The sequence below is a fragment of the Xenopus tropicalis genome, chromosome 8 (assembly GCF_000004195.4).
Source record: "Xenopus tropicalis strain Nigerian chromosome 8, UCB_Xtro_10.0, whole genome shotgun sequence".
Taxonomy (NCBI): domain Eukaryota; kingdom Metazoa; phylum Chordata; class Amphibia; order Anura; family Pipidae; genus Xenopus; species Xenopus tropicalis.
The window spans coordinates 12,678,368-12,696,342 of NC_030684.2; the positions used below are offsets into that span (position 1 = coordinate 12,678,368).

At 46.8% G+C, this 17,975-nt stretch overlaps 1 protein-coding gene across 2 annotated transcripts in view; it reads left to right on the top strand.

The window, feature by feature from the left end:
- The window catches only part of fibcd1 (fibrinogen C domain containing 1), a 43,815-nt gene that overhangs the window by 331 nt on the left and 25,509 nt on the right, over window positions 1–17,975 (top strand). Inside the window, 2 exon segments of one of the 2 annotated variants that reach the window (NM_001079051.1) lie at window positions 281–650; window positions 1,544–1,618. In NM_001079051.1, coding sequence (NP_001072519.1) covers window positions 1,547–1,618 — 72 coding nt within the window. In that variant the 5' untranslated portion in view covers window positions 281–650; window positions 1,544–1,546. 2 annotated transcript variants of the gene reach the window in all.

The window sequence follows — 17,975 nt, forward strand, 5'->3', positions numbered from 1 at the left end:
TGAGTGCTCTGTGCCTCCTGTGCCTACCTACCTGCCCCCTGCCTGTGTGCTCTGTGCCTACCTGCCCCCTGCCTGTGTGCTCTGTGCCTACCTGCCCCCTGCCTGTGTGCTCTGTGCCCCCTGTGCCTACCTGCCCCCTGCCTGTGTGCTCTGTGCCCCCTGTGCCTACCTGCCCCCAGCCTGTGTGCTCTGTGCCGCTGTGCAGCCCCCCTGTATATGCAGCAGAGTTGTGCAGGCTGGGGGGGGGGGGGCTGGAGTTACAGAACATCAGATGTGTGGGGGCAGCGCCAGCATTGGGCAGCAGCTCAGGTTCCTTCTCATTAGACTCTCAGAGCAAAGCAGATTAAAGATTTGGGAATTAGCCGCTGAGGTTGCTTTAGGCAGATTAAACAAAAGGTGGTGCTGAGCCTGGTGAGGGGGGGGGGGGTCCAACCCAAAGAAGTTGAGGGGCAGCAGACGAGAGACAGGGATGCAGAGAAGGGAATAGGGAGAGGGAATATACAGTATATAGAATATAGGGAGAGCGGAGGGCAGCAGGGTGCCTTCCCAGGGTGTCCCATCTCATTAAAGAGCCATCGACTGGGATCCGGCCGGATAGCACTTGGGGATTTCAATGTCTAGGGAAGAGTTGGAGGAACCTTCCCGGGGAGGTGAGTGCCGGCTCTGTCTGTCTGTCCATCTATTGATTTCCCTATCCCATCTGCTGCATTTGTATCATCTCATCTACCTGCCTCGTCTTTGTCTGCCCGACATCTGCCCTCAGGTATTTATATCCACACAGAGGCATTCCTGAGGTGCCAGGCTCCCTGTGGGCGAGAGTTAACATCTCCCCGGTGCCACCGTACAGCAGCGGTGCCAATCTGCCTGGTAATTACACTGGCACCTCTGTATGTCCGTCCCTGCGTCCTAGCCCTCCTCATAGGCTAAGTGATGGATGTTACTGATATGTCTGAGTGATATATATATATATATATATATATATATATATATATATATATATATATGTGTGTGTGTGTATAAACCCCCAGAGGTGCCCGTGCTGCAGTCTGGCTCATCTCTGTGCAACTCAGTGGCTAGATATATTCATATTATGTGCCATGGCTTGTATCCAGTATGAAGAATATTGGGGCTAATGGGTCCCTGGGAGCAGGAGAGGTGTCCGGGCAGGAGGGGGGGCAGGCAGGCTAGAGATAGGGGTTTGGGGATATAGAATTTTTAAGCAAAATAACATTGATGGTCCTTAATACTTGATATATAGTATATATAGTGGTACCTATAGCGGATAAATGCAATTATTATTATTATCATTTATTTATAAAGCACCAACATATTCTGCAGCGCTGTACAATAAGCAATGTAGATATATATTTACAGAGCGTAAGCCCAGTGGCTACACCTGGCTGGGCTTGCAGGCAGTGAGCGTGACCGTGTTCCACTAGGCAGATTGACAAGTTCATTTGCCGGTGCCACTGGCACGCTCAGTCTCTCCCTCGTGCCCGCCGCCGCGATCACTCCTGGTAATTTTACGCTTTTGTGCCTGCAGAAGATGGGGAGTGACCGCTGGAAGAATATCGGAGGGGCCCCCCAAATGGAGGACTCAGTGCAAGACAAATCCCAGGTAAGTGGAAAAGCCCCCCACTGTTGCCCTACTCTTGGGGTGCCGGGTCTTGTACCCGTTTATGCTGAGAGTTGGCTTTATATATTGCCATAAAACTTAAGGGTTCCAGCCACATGAATCACTCTTGTGTGTGTGGGACCTGCCATACTGCTTCCTCTGCCTATATGAATTATCATTATCCAAAGACTCCAATGAAGTAGCCCCCCCCAGTGGCCAAACTGACTTTAACAAAAAAAAACAGGGGGACTAGACAAATAGCTTGGATTGACAATAGACTCAGTACAAAGCACATCTCTGGGCTGTTTGTTGTACTCAGCAGGAAAAAGCCATAGAAAACATCGATTGCTTTCAGAATCCATGATTGGTCGGTATAAAGTCTCATTAATGCATTGTCGGGGCTCTAACGACTTCACTTTTCGTCTGGGTATTGACAAGCAGGTGTTCGGCAGGGAATGCTGTATTTAAAAAAAAAATGTAATTCTGAACTACAAACCCCAGCATTCTTTGTTATTTAACAACAGCTTTATTGGCTTTTTATTATCTGTATTTTATATTCCCATTGGCAGAGTTTAAATTGGATCTGTTATGCCCTAATACAGCAGTTGGCCACCTTGGGTGCTCCATCTGTTGCTTAACTGCAGTTTCCAGCTTCTATCTGCCAGCCTGGCTGACTGGCGCTTGTACTGGCAAACTGAAGGGCACTGGGCTGCCATTCTCTGCTCCTATGGGGTTGGGCCCTCACAGGTGCCTCGCTCTTTGTTACAAATTACCCCAATATATAACTTACCTGGGGTTCAGATTGACGGGCTCAATTGCACCCCCCCTCCAAAAAAATGGTATCTGCACAAGGCAACCCCCCCTGCTTAATAAGCGACTGTGTAGCTGCTGTCAGTGTATGAGCAGCCGATAATAAGAACATCTGTGGATCCTGCACGATACTGATTCATGTAATAACAGATTGTAAATCTGCATAAATGTCATTGCTCGGCTGCACTGTTGTGCTTATACTAATGGGTGTGTGCTAGTGATCAAGCACTTGGTACATTCCATGTAAACACAAGCTGGGGGGGGGGTAGTCTCCCCAGTAAGAGACCAACTTATATATATATATTTCTTTATAATTATATGTTCTCCTATGGAAAGCTTTCTTGTAGCCCTGGTGAGTGAGGGCGGTGTATTCCATAGTGAGTGACAGGGTTGGACTGGGGCCCTGACACCCCAAGGGGTCCCCACACCCAGGGGCCCAACCACCGTCATCCCGCCCTCCAAGAGGGAGGTCCCACTGGCCCAGTCTGACCCATATGAGTATATATATACATATATATAACTACATTGCTCTTGTGGGTGAGTACAGTATATACTCCTAGCTATAGTACAGTTATCCTAGTGAGTGTATACTCATAGCTACATTACTCTGGTGAGTGAGTGTTTACTCATAGGTACATTGCCCTGGTGGATGAGTAAGTGCAGTATATATATAGAGATGAGTGAGTATACATATAGAGGTGAGTATACGTATGGAGATTAGTGAGTATATATATAGAGGTGAGTGAGTATATATATATAGGTGAGTGAGTATATATAGAGGTGAGTGAGTATATATATATATATAGGTGAGTGAGTATATATATATATAGAGGTGAGTGAGTATATATATATAGGTGAGTGAGTATATATATATAGAGGTGAGTGAGTATATATAGAGGTGAGTGAGTATATATATAGGTGAGTGAGTATATATAGAGGTGAGTGAGTATATATATATAGGTGAGTGAGTATATATAGAGGTGAGTGAGTATATATAGAGGTGAGTGAGTATATATATAGAGGTGAGTGAGTATATATATAGAGGTGAGTGAGTATATATAGAGGTGAGTGAGTATATATATATAGGTGAGTGAGTATATATAGAGGTGAGTGAGTATATATAGAGGTGAGTGAGTATATATAGAGGTGAGTGAGTATATATAGAGGTGAGTGAGTATATATATAGAGGTGAGTATACGTATGGAGATTAGTGAGTATATATATAGAGGTGAGTGAGTATATATATATATAGGTGAGTGAGTATATATAGAGATGAGTGAGTATACATATAGAGGTGAGTATACGTATGGAGATTAGTGAGTATATATATAGAGGTGAGTGAGTATATATATATATATAGGTGAGTGAGTATATATAGAGGTGAGTGAGTATATATATATAGGTGAGTGAGTATATATAGAGGTGAGTGAGTATATATAGAGGTGAGTGAGTATATATATATATAGGTGAGTGAGTATATATAGAGGTGAGTGAGTATATATAGAGGTGAGTGAGTATATATATAGAGGTGAGTGAGTATATATATAGGTGAGTGAGTATATATAGAGGTGAGTGAGTATATATAGAGGTGAGTGAGTATATATAGAGGTGAGTGAGTATATATATATATATAGGTGAGTGAGTATATATAGAGGTGAGTGAGTATATATATAGGTGAGTGAGTATATATAGAGGTGAGTGAGTATATATATATAGGTGAGTGAGTATATATAGAGGTGAGTGAGTATATATAGAGGTGAGTGAGTATATATATAGAGGTGAGTGAGTATATATAGAGGTGAGTGAGTATATATAGAGGTGAGTGAGTATATATAGAGGTGAGTGAGTATATATATATAGGTGAGTGAGTATATATAGAGGTGAGTGAGTATATATAGAGGTGAGTGAGTATATATAGAGGTGAGTGAGTATATATAGAGGTGAGTGAGTATATATAGAGGTGAGTGAGTATATATATATAGGTGAGTGAGTATATATAGAGGTGAGTGAGTATATATAGAGGTGAGTGAGTATATATAGAGGTGAGTGAGTATATATAGAGGTGAGTGAGTATATATATAGGTGAGTGAGTATATATAGAGGTGAGTGAGTATATATAGAGGTGAGTGAGTATATATAGAGGTGAGTGAGTATATATAGAGGTGAGTGAGTATATATAGAGGTGAGTGAGTATATACAGAGGTGAGTGAGTATATATATAGAGATGAGTATACGTATGGAGATGAGTGAGTATCCATATACATATGAGCAATACTGTAAGTGCTGTAAGTGCACCCAGGCAGCGAATTGAATGGCAGGCTGAAATATTAAAGAGGACAGGGACTGGGTACAGAGAGAAGTAATAAAAGGAAGAATCATTAAAATCCAGCATCGCAGTTAATCAGTTTTACGGCTAACGAGAGAGCATTGCAGTTACACATGGCAGAGAGGCAGAATAGGCTAATAATGCACAAACGCCATAGGAATAGCAGGCTACCCGCACAGTGCCCCCTAGCTGTGTGTGTAGGAACCTACCTGCAGGGGGAGGCCTGTTCCCCTTATATAGAAGTACCAGTAAAGCCCATGAAGGGGCAGTGAATAATCCTTAGGGATGGGCAGCCTAAGGCACAGTCAGTGCTCATTGGTCTGGAACTTTCTCTTGGAGGCCCCCCTGGCCTGAAGGGTGGATGTGTGTTCTGCAGCCTGGCACATGTAGGCCCTAGCAATAGTCTCAACTGGGTGAGGGGACCCCAGGAATGAGGACTAGGTGTTAGCACTGGGTTGGTCTAGTAGCAAAGGGCTAGGGGACCCCAGGAATGAGGACTAGGTGCCAGCATTGAGTTGGTCTAGTAGCAAAGGGCTAGGGGACCCCGGGAATGAGGACTAGGTCTATTAGCTAAAGGCTTGGGGAACCCAAGGAATGAGGACTAGGTGTTAGCACTGAGTTGGTCTAGTAGCAAAGGGCTAGGGGACCCCAGGAATGAGGACTAGGTGCCAGCATTGAGTTGATCTAGTAGCAAAGGGCTAGGGGACCCCAGGAATGAGGACTAGGTGCCAGCATTGTGTTGATCTAGTAGCAAAGGGCTAGGGAACCCCAGGAATGAGGACTAGGTGCCAGCATTGAGTTGGTCTAGTAGCAAAGGGCTAGGGGACCCCAGGAATGAGGACTAGGTGCCAGCATTGTGTTGATCTAGTAGCAAAGGGCTAGGGGACCCCAGGAATGAGGACTAGGTGCCAGCATTGAGTTGGTCTAGTAGCAAAGGGCTAGGGGACCCAGGAATGAGGACTAGGTGCCAGCATTGTGTTGATCTAGTAGCAAAGGGCTAGGGGACCCCAGGAATGAGGACTAGGTGCCAGCATTGAGTTGGTCTAGTAGCAAAGGGCTAGGGGACCCCAGGAATGAGGACTAGGTGCCAGCATTGAGTTGGTCTAGTAGCAAAGGGCTAGGGGACCCAGGAATGAGGACTAGGTGCCAGCATTGTGTTGATCTAGTAGCAAAGGGCTAGGGGACCCCAGGAATGAGGACTAGGTGCCAGCATTGAGTTGGTCTAGTAGCAATGGGCTAGGGGACCCCGGGAATGAGGACTAGGTGCCAGCATTGAGTTGGTCTAGTAGCAAAGGGCTAGGGGACCCCAGGAATGAGGACTAGGTGCCAGCATTGAGTTGGTCTAGTAGCAATGGGCTAGGGGACCCCGGGAATGAGGACTAGGTGCCAGCATTGTGTTGATCTAGTAGCAAAGGACTAGGGGACCCCAGGAATGAGGACTAGGTGCCAGCATTGAGTTGGTCTAGTAGCAAAGGGCAGTTGGCCAAGCCGCCGAGCTGCCCAAACCGAGCCCAGCCTTTATGCCCAAGAACACTCACATTGATCTCTCTTATTGATATCAGGCTGCATTGATAGATGGCTTCTGCCTTTTCATTTCATCAACTCATTTATTGTTTTGTTTAAGAACTGCTGCCGCCCCACATTCCCGGCTTCCATTAAAGGGGAACTGTCACTATTATAACCATTTGTTAACTCCCCGCGGATGTTCAATAAATCAGTTTTGCTAATTGTTTTTTTTAACGCTCTTTTATATGTTTAATGATCTATTTGCGTTCCTCAACCTAACTTGGCTGCAACCAGCACACTTTGACATAATCAGTCGCTGACAGGTTTCCTCTATCCTGATTGGCTGCTTCCAGGAGTCAGCAATATACAGGGGACCAAAAACGTATACCGATAGCGTGTCTATTATGTCAAGGGAAGGCGCCGTTTTTTCGATTGTCGCTACTGCCACATTCTGGAGACTCGGAGGTTAAACCTTAACCACTTCTGCAGTCGAGCTGAAACGATGGCGGATTTATAGCGCGGCCTTGCAGCAGAGTCAGGTCCCCGTGAAGAACAGGGCAGGGCTGTCGTTTCGGGGAGGCGGGCTCCATTTTGACATAAACAAGCCGGCAGATGTCACAGGTAATAAGAGTGAGCGCTGGGAATACGCTCAGGCCAATATTGGATGCATAAATAACCCGCTAAGTTTGCACGGTCCGGCGTAATCGGCGGCGGGGGTGGCACAGCTTGGCAGCACTCATAAATATGTCAGCAGCATCCGCCATTTATCTCTCAGCGACACTCAGGCAACACGACATAACTCCCTGCCACAACCGACTACGGGGCAATAAGGTGCCCACAGTGGCCCTGGCACCGAACAGGTTAAAGCCCCCCCCATGTCGCTTGCTAAGTGATAGCACTTAAGTGATCAACGCCTCACCCGACGCTTTTATTGCTTTCCTCTCCGGCTTTATTGTTTTCATAATTTAAAATTAGATGGGGCACTTTGCTTATCTCGAAAGCGCTACGGCCACGGATATTTAAGGGAATATTTCCTGTAACGGGATTTTTTTCGTGTTCCGCTATATAGTGTTTAATGGGAAATTAATACCCGAGGGCCTTAACCAGTCGTGTAGCTGTAAACACTCCGCAGGCCGGGTCCAACGCATCGTCTTGTAGCACTGGCGCCGCGTCATAGAGTTTGCACAAGCAAAACTGTCAGCCACAGAGAGTCTAGGGCAGTGATCCCCAACCGGCAGCTCAGGGGCAACATGTTGCTCCCCAACCCCTTGGATGTTGCTCCCAGTGGCCTCAAAGTAGGTGCTTATTGATGAATTTCTGGCTTGGAGGCAAGTTTTTGAGGCATAAATGTCATGTGTGTTGCCAAACAAAAGCCTCCTGTAGTCAGCCAGGCCACATTGGGCTACCAAATAACCAATCACAGACACTGGTGTTCCATGCACAAGGTCCACGTGTAATCAATGACAAGGGAAGGGTTGGTGGCACACTGGTGTTCCATGCACATTGCACTCATACAATCCTTTGCAAGTACAAGAAGTCTCAGGATTCAAGGTACATTGGTTGAGTTTATGGTAGGTTCATGTAGTTCCAGGAATCTAGGTGTTCTTCCAACATGGAGTTCTGCAGGAGCAGGGTGGGAGTATAGAGGCTGGGGTATCCATATCAGTATAGTTACTAGAGTATGGAATCTTTAAATTACAGCAGGGTAGATTCCAGAACAGGGGTCCTGAACTAAGGATAGAGTAGTCTCAGCAGGTCATCCTGCAGGATTGGGCAGTTGGGTAGGTGGACATTAGGAGCTGGTTGGTTGGTGCAGATACAGGAGAAATATAGATGTTGGTTGGGTGATGCAGTTACAACAGGAAGTTGAGTAACAAAATGGGGCAAATTGTTGGTGGAGTTAAAGCCAGAAGCTCATTGGAAGAGTTTGAGGGCAGATGGTTTGGTGTAATTATAGCTGGGATTCCAGAAGATAGTTAGGTTCATATTGGGCAGCCCAGTAGGAAGGGGTTAGGCACATGTAAGTCGGTGTATTTACCACAAGTAATTTATTAGAATGAGGTAAGGTTGAATAAATAAGTCTGAGTGCAGATTTTTGTGTTTGATATTCTTTAGGAAGAGTTTAGGTGTTGGGCGGTGTAGTTACAGCCTGGACTTTAGCAGGAAGATGTTGGGCACATGTTGAGTAGGATTAGGAGTAGGTTAGGTGCAGGTTGGTCTATTTATAGCAGGGACTCTATTAGGAGGAGGTTAGGTGCAGGTTGGGTGGTGTAGTTCGAGCAGGGACTCTATTAGGAGGAGGTTAGGTGCAGGTTGGTGTATTTATAGCAGGGACTCTATTAGGAGGAGGTTAGGTGCAGGTTGGGTGGTGTAGTTCGAGCAGGGACTCTATTAGGAGGAGGTTAGGTGCAGGTTGGTGTAGTTCCAGCAGGGACTCTATTAGGAGGAGGTTAGGTGGAGGTTGGTGTAGTTCCAGCAGGGACTCTATTAGGAGGTGGTTAGGTGCAGGTTGGTGTATTTATAGCAGGGACTCTATAAGGAAGAGGTTAGGTGCAGGTTGGGTGGTGTAGTTCCAGCAGGGACTCTATCAGGAGGAGGTTAGGTGCAGGTTGGTGTAGTTCCAGCAGGGACTCTATCAGGAGGAGGTTAGGTGCAGGTTGGTGTAGTTCCAGCAGGGACTCTATCAGGAGGAGGTTAGGTGCAGGTTGGTGTAGTTCCAGCAGGGACTCTATCAGGAGGAGGTTAGGTGTAGGTTGGTGTAGTTCCAGCAGGGACTCTATCAGGAGGAGGTTAGGTGCAGGTTGGTGTAGTTCCAGCAGGGACTCTTTCAGGAGGAGGTTAGGTGCAGGTTGGTGTAGTTCCAGCAGGGACTCTATCAGGAGGAGGTTAGGTGCAGGTTGGTGTAGTTCCAGCAGGGACTCTATCAGCAGGAGGTTAGGTGCAGGTTGGTGTAGTTCCAGCAGGGACTCTTTCAGGAGGAGGTTAGGTGCAGGTTGGTGTAGTTCCAGCAGGGACTCTATCAGGAGGAGGTTAGGTGCAGGTTGGTGTAGTTCCAGCAGGGACTCTATCAGGAGGAGGTTAGGTGCAGGTTGGGTGATGAAGTCACTGCAAGAAGTTGAGTAGATGGGGGTGAGCAAGTTGGTTGGTATAGTCACATAAGAGATTTGGAGAGATGGTATGTTGGGTATGGGGTAATTGATAGAGGTAGATAAGAGCAGATTGGATGGGGCAGATTGGATGGGGCAGGTGCAGGAGTCGAGGCTCCGGGAGGCAGCTGTATGTGCAGGATTTCTGTAGGAGTCACAGAGGGGGATCATTAGTTGCTATGTGCACTGGGCATCACAATGGCACCTCCATGTTCACTCACATTGTGCGCTCACACCCAACACACACCTGGGGCTTCTCTTGCAGCCGCTCAGTATGTGGGGGTTAATAGAACGGCACGCCTGCCACAACTGAGACTTTCCTGCCCAAGGGGGCAGCACAGAGTGGCACTCCATTGTTTCACCCAGTAGCCATAACACCCTTTATACTGCATCCGTGGCACCCAAGCTGTCATTGGTACCCTTGCCAGTTGGCTTCTGCTACATTGTATCAGGAGTCAGGACAGACAGTGCTTTCAGTTGCAATTACATTTACCAAAAACAGTATTTAGATGCAGTGTTTGAAGGGAAAGAAATCCCCATAGTGTGCCAATGTGCCATTGTCATGTGATGGCATAAAGACCCCCATAGAGCAAGGCTGGCAAATGCCACAGCCGCATTTGGATTGCGATTGAAATTCCCGACGCTCCTTATGGGAGATAATTCATTTATATCCCGCCGTGCCGCCATGTATACTCAATGCAGCGCAGGTAAAGAGCCCCATCGGGGAGCGTAAGAGCTTTCCCAGGATATTATACAACCTCTGGAGCCATCAGCAAGGCCACCGACCCCTATTATCACAGCCTGTGGCCCGTACGTAGCTGGTGTCACCCCCCACAATCCTTTGCATCTCTGCAACTTTCCTCTGCATGCATTTTCTCTTATACAGGCAGATTATTTATTCTGTTGTGTGGCCTTCTCCCCAGCATTTATAAAAGCAAGGAAAGTGTTCCACCAATGGGATAATGTTTCCCATTTCCCCTTTAATATCTGTGTGTTTGTGTGACATCCCATCAGTGTATTCCGCATACAGACGGGGGCACCAGCATGCTTGATTGGCTGTGTGCGCCGAGTAATAGAACCTACTGGTACCGAATAGGCTTGAACATGGTCTCATCTCCTGCAGTGTCATTCTGCTTATAAATAGGGCCTACCTGTGTACTGTATTCTGCTGGGATAGCAGGTATAGTAGGGAGAGATGGTGCCTATAGTAGCAGTGGGGGGATAATAGCCTCTGGGAAGGGACTGGGGCTGTGGGATAGCAGGTATAGTAGGGAGAGATGGTGCCTATAGTAGCAGTGGGGGGATAATAGCCTCTGGGAAGGGACTGGGGCTGTGGGATAACAGGTATAGTAGGGAGAGATGGTGCCTATAGTAGCAGTGGGGGGATAATAGCCTCTGGGAAGGGACTGGGACTGTGGGATAGCAGGTATAGTAGGGAGAGATGGTGCCTATAGTAGCAGTGGGATAATAGCCTCTGGGAAGGGACTGGGGCTGTGGGATAGTAGGTATAGTAGGGAGAGATGGTGCCTATAGTGCCTATAATAGCCTCTGGGAAGGGACTGGGGCTGTGGGATAGCAGGTATAGTAGGGAGAGATGGTGCCTATAGTAGCAGTGGGGGGATAATAGCCTCTGGGAAGGGACTGGGGCTGTGGGATAGCAGGTATAGTAGGGAGAGATGGTGCCTATAGTAGCAGTGGGGGGATAATAGCCTCTGGGAAGGGACTGGGGCTGTGGGATAGCAGGTATAGTAGGGAGAGATGGTGCCTATAGTAGCAGTGGGGGGATAATAGCCTCTGGGAAGGGACTGGGGCTGTGGGATAGCAGGTATAGTAGGGAGAGATGGTGCCTATAGTAGCAGTGGGGGGATAATAGCCTCTGGGAAGGGACTGGGGCTGTGGGATAGCAGGTATAGTAGGGAGAGATGGTGCCTATAGTAGCAGTGGGGGGATAATAGCCTCTGGGAAGGGACTGGGGCTGTGGGATAGCAGGTATAGTAGGGAGAGATGGTGCCTATAGTAGCAGTGGGGGGATAATAGCCTCTGGGAAGGGACTGGGGCTGTGGGATAGCAGGTATAGTAGGGAGAGATGGTGCCTATAGTAGCAGCGGGGGGATAATAGCCTCTGGGAAGGGACTGGGGCTGTGGGATAGCAGGTATAGTAGGGAGAAGTAACTATATGTGTAGTCACACAGCTTATCTTACAGGCGACTCCAACCTTTGGCGATGTCAATAGAAAACCTTAGATTTGATTGCAAATCATTTTCCTTTTGATGAATTTACATGTGTGAATATTACTTGTGTGAGCTGTTGTCATAGCAATCGTTGTCAAATCACTGATAATAAATGCCAGCTGCCATTTTGATCTCCCAGAGATTCTGGCTGTAAGTCGCCCTTATCTGTAGAGCTCGGAATGCAAAATGTAAAAGATCAGCGAACATCAAGGCAAGTACAGGAATTTATTTAGAGTTACAGTATTCTCTTTCCAACAACCAAAAGCCTTACTATAATAAAGATGAATGAAATATCAATTTTGACATCATCAATTGATATTCCCCATTTGCCATTTCCCCTCAGAAGCAGTAAATTGTTAGGGAATATCTGTGTAAATGTACAATATGTATGCATGAGATATACACAATAAGCCATACTCATACTGTACTGTCTAATAGCACTTCTCCTAGATGTGGGGTAAAAGCACCCCATTATAGCTCCCATTCACCCCAAATCTCCCCCTAACTGGCCTTCAGGCTGGGCCCCCTTAGCCCATAACAAGGTTACAGATATATAGAAACATTGGGGTAACAGTCACCCTGCTATAGTTCCAGGGGTACCCAGGGCACAAATAAGCACTCACCCCAAATCCCCCCTAACTGGCCTTCAGGCTGGGCCCCCTTAGCCAATAACAAGGTTACAGATATATAGAAACATTGGGGTAACAGTCACCCTGCTATAGTTCCAGGGGTACCCAGGGCACAAATAAGCACTCACCCCAAATCCCCCCTAACTGGCCTTCAGGCTGGGCCCCCTTAGCCCATAACAAGGTTACAGATATATAGAAACATTGGGGTAACAGTCACCCCGCTATAGTTCCAGGGGTACCCAGGGTACAAATAAGCACTCACCCCAAATCCCCCCTAACTGGCCTTCAGGCTGGGCCCCCTTAGCCCATTACAAGGGTTCAGATATATAGAAACATTGGGGTAACAGTCACCCTGCTATAGTTCCAGGGGTACCAAGGGCACAAATAAGCACTCACCCCAAATCTCCCTCTAACTGACCTTAAGACTGGGGTGCCAGGAATATCTACCTGAGATATTACTCTTTTTGGAATAGGTTGGCCATGAATTGCTTGAGGCCCCCAGAGGAACCAGCTCTGCAGTTTGTATATATTGTCATTGTTGGGCAGAAAACAATGTTGGGTTTTCTACCATGTCATTTTATATGTGGATCCCTGTGCTCCTAAATATTTTACATTGGGGAGAACGTTCCCTGAATGATTGGTTTTCTATGGGCAGATCTATCTGGGTGGGAGACCAAGCTGAAGAAGATGACTGCGTCTCACCATGCTCAGGAGATATAGTAAGAGAGACAGGCTCCAAAGTTGGATTAATGTAGCCCAAACTACCGCCATGATGTCATCATTCTGGTTATTGTTGGAAATGATGATGTAATGAGTTGCTTGACATAAACAATAACGTATTCATAGATAGCCTCCAGGACTGACTGCACTCATCATCCTCATTCTATGAAGAACCTGGAACCCATGATGATGTCTATGTCTGTTCTGATCCATTCCGGGGCAGTGCACGTATTCTCTCTAGTATCGTCCTCTGGGTTCTATTGTATTCTCTAATTGTTTCCATGTTGTTGTTATGCTGGGCTCAGTTAATCTGCCCTTGGGTGCAGGGTGAGCCAATAAGCTTATTATTTGGGTCTTAAGGCTCTTGCTCTGTATCACGCGGAGTTCCATTCCTCATAATCCTTTTGTCTTCAGTGTCTGCGCCTTGGGTTGGTGTTGCTAGCGATACGCCAGATACTTTACTAATGAACCTTGATTAGGGGATAGGGTACCTTTTGCTTCTATTGCTTCCCTAGTCATACTGCTCGCCAACATGGTGCCCTTGAGCAATAAGTATGCCTACTAGGATCTGGAACCCCCTGTTTGTAATGGTAACTTTACATGAGTAAGGTCAGTACGTCCACTGAGGTGTGCAAGTGGTGCCATATTGGCCCAAAGCTTGTAGCTCAGGGACCAGTACCAAAAAGCCAACCAGAAGCCTTCTTCTGCCCTATACATCTAATAGAATTGTCCCACCAGTGGCATAACATTGGGTTTTTACCCCTTCCAGGCGGTGACAGTGGTGGATGTGTCTGACTTGGACTGACAGCAGAGCCCCCATTGAGGCAGGGGGTCACTGGGAGCCTTATTTATGCCAGTGTGTCCCACCTAGGATACTGAGGTTGCTAGCGTGCATGAGTGAACATCTATTGAGGCATCTTAAGGAACTCACCAATGGGCAGGCAACAGGCAAGCAATAGAAATGAAATGAAACTCGGGAACCCACTTTGTTCACTGCCACCCTATGACTAACCTCTTTACACTATCCCAGCCCCACTAATGATAGGAAAGTGCTTACCAATACACTTCCACTAGTCCCTCCCCTTCCTATGACATCAGCGAAGGGGCAGGGTGGACATATAAATTAACACACAACCAGGTCAGGCTCAGGGTGGGTTAGGGCAGTTTTACGGTTGGATGAGGTTAAAGTAAGTTTTTGACCCATCAGTAATGAGCAAGCTCAAGTTCTAGAGCAGTGGTTCTCCAAGGGTTGTTCTCCAAGGGTTGATCGACCCCCAAAGGGTCCCGACCCACAGGTTGAGAACCGCTGTTCTAGAAGGAGGAGAGGGACAATGCCACTACTTGCAACAGAAGAGGGCTTATTTACAACTGCCCCTGCCACAAACCCAAGAGCACTATGGGAACAAAATGTGCCCCTTAGTACCTATTCACTCAACTTGCAGCAGGGGCAGAGTTCTGCTCTACACTTCAATCCAGAGCGAGGTGCACAGCACCAGGGTCCAACTGGGTCGCTCCTTCACTGCCTTTCCCCCTGATCAAGTCTAGGGGGCAGATTTACTAATCCACGAATCCGAATTCCGAATGGGAAAAAATTGTATTGGAAATGAAAATTTTGCAACTTTTTCGTCACCCTCGCGACTTTATCGTATTTTGCGTGATTATTTCGTCGCCATCGCGTTTTTTTCGTATTGCACGATATTAAACACCGGAAAAACCAATCCGATTTTTTCACGACGGCGGCCGAAAAAGTCGCGGGAAATATACGAAAAAGTCGCGACGGCGACAAAAAAATCGCAAAAAGACAGGTCATTACGAAAAAACGCGTTTGGACGTTTTCGGTCCGTTCGTGGATTAGTAAATGTGCCCATAGGTGTATGGGGGGGGAGTGGGCCTTGCAGGTTGGTAAGCGGGCAGGCATGGGGGGCCTGAGTGGGTGTTGGGGCCCCTGGGGCAGCTACCCCGGTGTGCCTTGGACACCCAGTCTGCACAGCAGTGACTGAGAACACCGGCCTATCCTGTCTTTAGCACTTGCCCATTGCTAACTGCACCCACAGCCCCCCCCCAAGTTGCACATCAGGGGCAACACAGACTGCTCTTTATTCATGGGGGCAACTGCAGATCGACATTTAGTGGGTAGGGCAGGGTGCAAAGAGCAAAAACATGCCCTACTACGTGCTTAATGACCCCCAAAGTATTTGGTTGCGGTAATTATGAACTAATGAATGTTGATTAAATTGTCCTGGGATTTTACTTCCCCTGATTGGCTGATCCCTCCGGGGGAGTTTTAGTTGAGGGAGATTAGGGAATTTCATCTGAGGTTAATCTAAAAATGGCACTTTATGCGAGGGGAGTTTAGAGGCTACAATCTCCTTCCTAACAAACACTGGCGGAAGTAGGTGGTTAATTACGGTTCTGCCTGTGTGTTACTTGACCTTTAATGCAGGGCACTTGTGAAATAATGAAGGCTGCAGGGGCTGCATTAGAATCACTCGGCGCACATAGCTGCTTGATTGCAAACCTTTCTTTCTGGGATGAAAACAGAAACGGGTGCAAATGAAAGCATTCTGGAGGCTGAGTGGCATAATGATCCATCTGGGGGATTCTTGGCTTAGAACTTGCCTTCCAACTGAGCTGCATTCATTTAGCCACCTAATGGCCCCTGCTTGGGGTTAGAATCAGCAGCACTGTCCCTTGGTCAGAGATAGGACCAGGCTGGCTGTAAGGCATTGTCCTATGGACTCCCTTGATCTACCCAAGATCCCCAGAAGTGGAAGGTTCTCTCTGGCAGGGAAGGTGTCCGTATTCACGAGAGCAGAGGTATTCTTGGGGAGGTCAGTGGCCCCATCCAGATGAAGGAGAAAGGAGTCATCTTGAAGAGCAGTGGACACATTAGCTGTGCAAAGCACACATTGTGCTGTCTGACTTCCATCCCTCCTGCTCACAATGACAGCCCCCTTGTCAAGCCTCGCCATTCATTATTCCCTCACTTGGGCACTTGATGCCTTTCCTGTTGCTTGCCTGATCGGACAGACGTCCTTAATAACAGCTTTGCCCAGCATGTTGCGTTTAATAGCCTCGAGCAGTGGTCCGGTGGCAGGGAGCAGCGGGGTGCAAGCTTAACCCTCTGCTTGACGTTTCCTCCTTGACGTTCCAGAAATAGTTTCCAGCAGAAACCTGAAATCTACATGTTAAGCCCCCACTTACCTCCCTGACATCTGGGCTGCAATGATGTATTAAGTGCTCTTGGCTTCACCTGCATTTTATACACCTTCACGGTCTACTCTTTTGCTTTTTAATTGAAAGAAAGGTAGAAGTTCGATCTTTTGCCCCTTCGGAACAGAACAATGTGTCGCGGCCCCCTTGGCGCTCATGATCAATGGGATCAATTTGCAAGATTTACTCCTAAGAGGATGCAGGTTTCACTTGGGACACTGAGAGAATGCTAATGTTTTGGGCTATTCATCAGCTGAATTCTAATTTAGTGCATTTACTTCTTATCTCTGGTGGCCTAATCCCAACGTAATGGGAAGTTTAGGGCAACCATTGACATTGAAACACTGTTCTACTTTGCCTCTTCAGAATGGAGGTTTAGAAGTATTTGTCAGTTCTCCAGCATTCCCTGTTTTCTGATTGTCCCCTTAACATTCACCTCAGCTCTTGGGAGCTGTCTATATCCTGAAGCTCAAAGGACCTTCTTCCTCATGGTTTCCAATCAGGGTGCTGCTAGAGGATGAAGGAAATCTACATTTATTTTATTATCCACCATGCACAATATTCTCCTCTATGAAAGCCAAAAAATCTTACATACAGGCATCTTTCAAAGATAGAGCAGAACCTTGAAGGCAAGAACGTCCTGAAGCCAATCGGTGGTCAACTGCAACAGGGCCACCAACAAAATATATGTGAAATGTGCAAACTTCATAACCCCTTATAAGCTCTATACGCAACAAGATCCACTTATTTCACAGAAGGAACACATCTTTACCCAATTTGGCCACCATCAATAAAGAACCACATCAAGGTGCCAATGCTGCCCTCATCTGATGGGATTTTGCACCTTGCCCCATAGATATCAGGCTGAGGTTCAGTCAGACATCATTCTCTGTTTTATAGATGCTATTAGTTAATCAGGGCTGATACAGTTTCTTCAAAGTCTCCATCATGGCATTGTCATTTATCTTTCAGTACAATACAATACGATACAAAAAGATGGTGCAAAACCTTGAAGGCAAGAACTTACTGTAGCCAATCGGTCAGCTGCAACAGAGCCACCTACAAAATATATGTGAAATGTGTAAACTTCATTGAAAATTCATACACCCCTCATCACCCCTAAGCTTGGCATACACAGCAATAGCCACTCATTTCACGATGCCACCCAAGGGTTGGCAGCTTTATCAGCCCCCTTTGTCCATTTTATTTGTATAATGTACTGTATCTTCTTCTGCACTTTCCTCCTTGTTGTTCCTTCCATGTTCTCTTATTCTGTTTGATAGATGCTACTAGTTATTCAGAGCTGAGACAGTGCCTTCCATCATCTGGTCCTGTGGGCATTCATACCCCTAAATTAATATAACACTGGGGTGTTGCACCGTCTAGTTTTGTTCATGGTATCTACCTGAGTCATTGATATAAAACATGTTATCAGGAATGGTTAATGGTTAGTATATGGTTAATGGAGGTCCTTCAGTCCTAATTCATTATTGTTTCCTTAAGAACTTTCTTTTGGAGTGTTACTAGATAGAGGAATGGGCCACCTGGATGTTCTTTGTAGAGTTCCTAGGTACAGTATGAGAAATGGGCCACCTGGATGTTCTTTGTAGAGTTACTAGGGACAGTATGAGAAATGGGCCACCTGGATGTCCTTTGGAGTGTTACTAGGGACAGTATGAGAAATGGGCCACCTGGATGTCCTTTGGAGTGTTACTAGGGACAGTATGAGAAATGGGCCACCTGGATGTTCTTTGTAGAGTTACTAGGGACAGTAGGAGA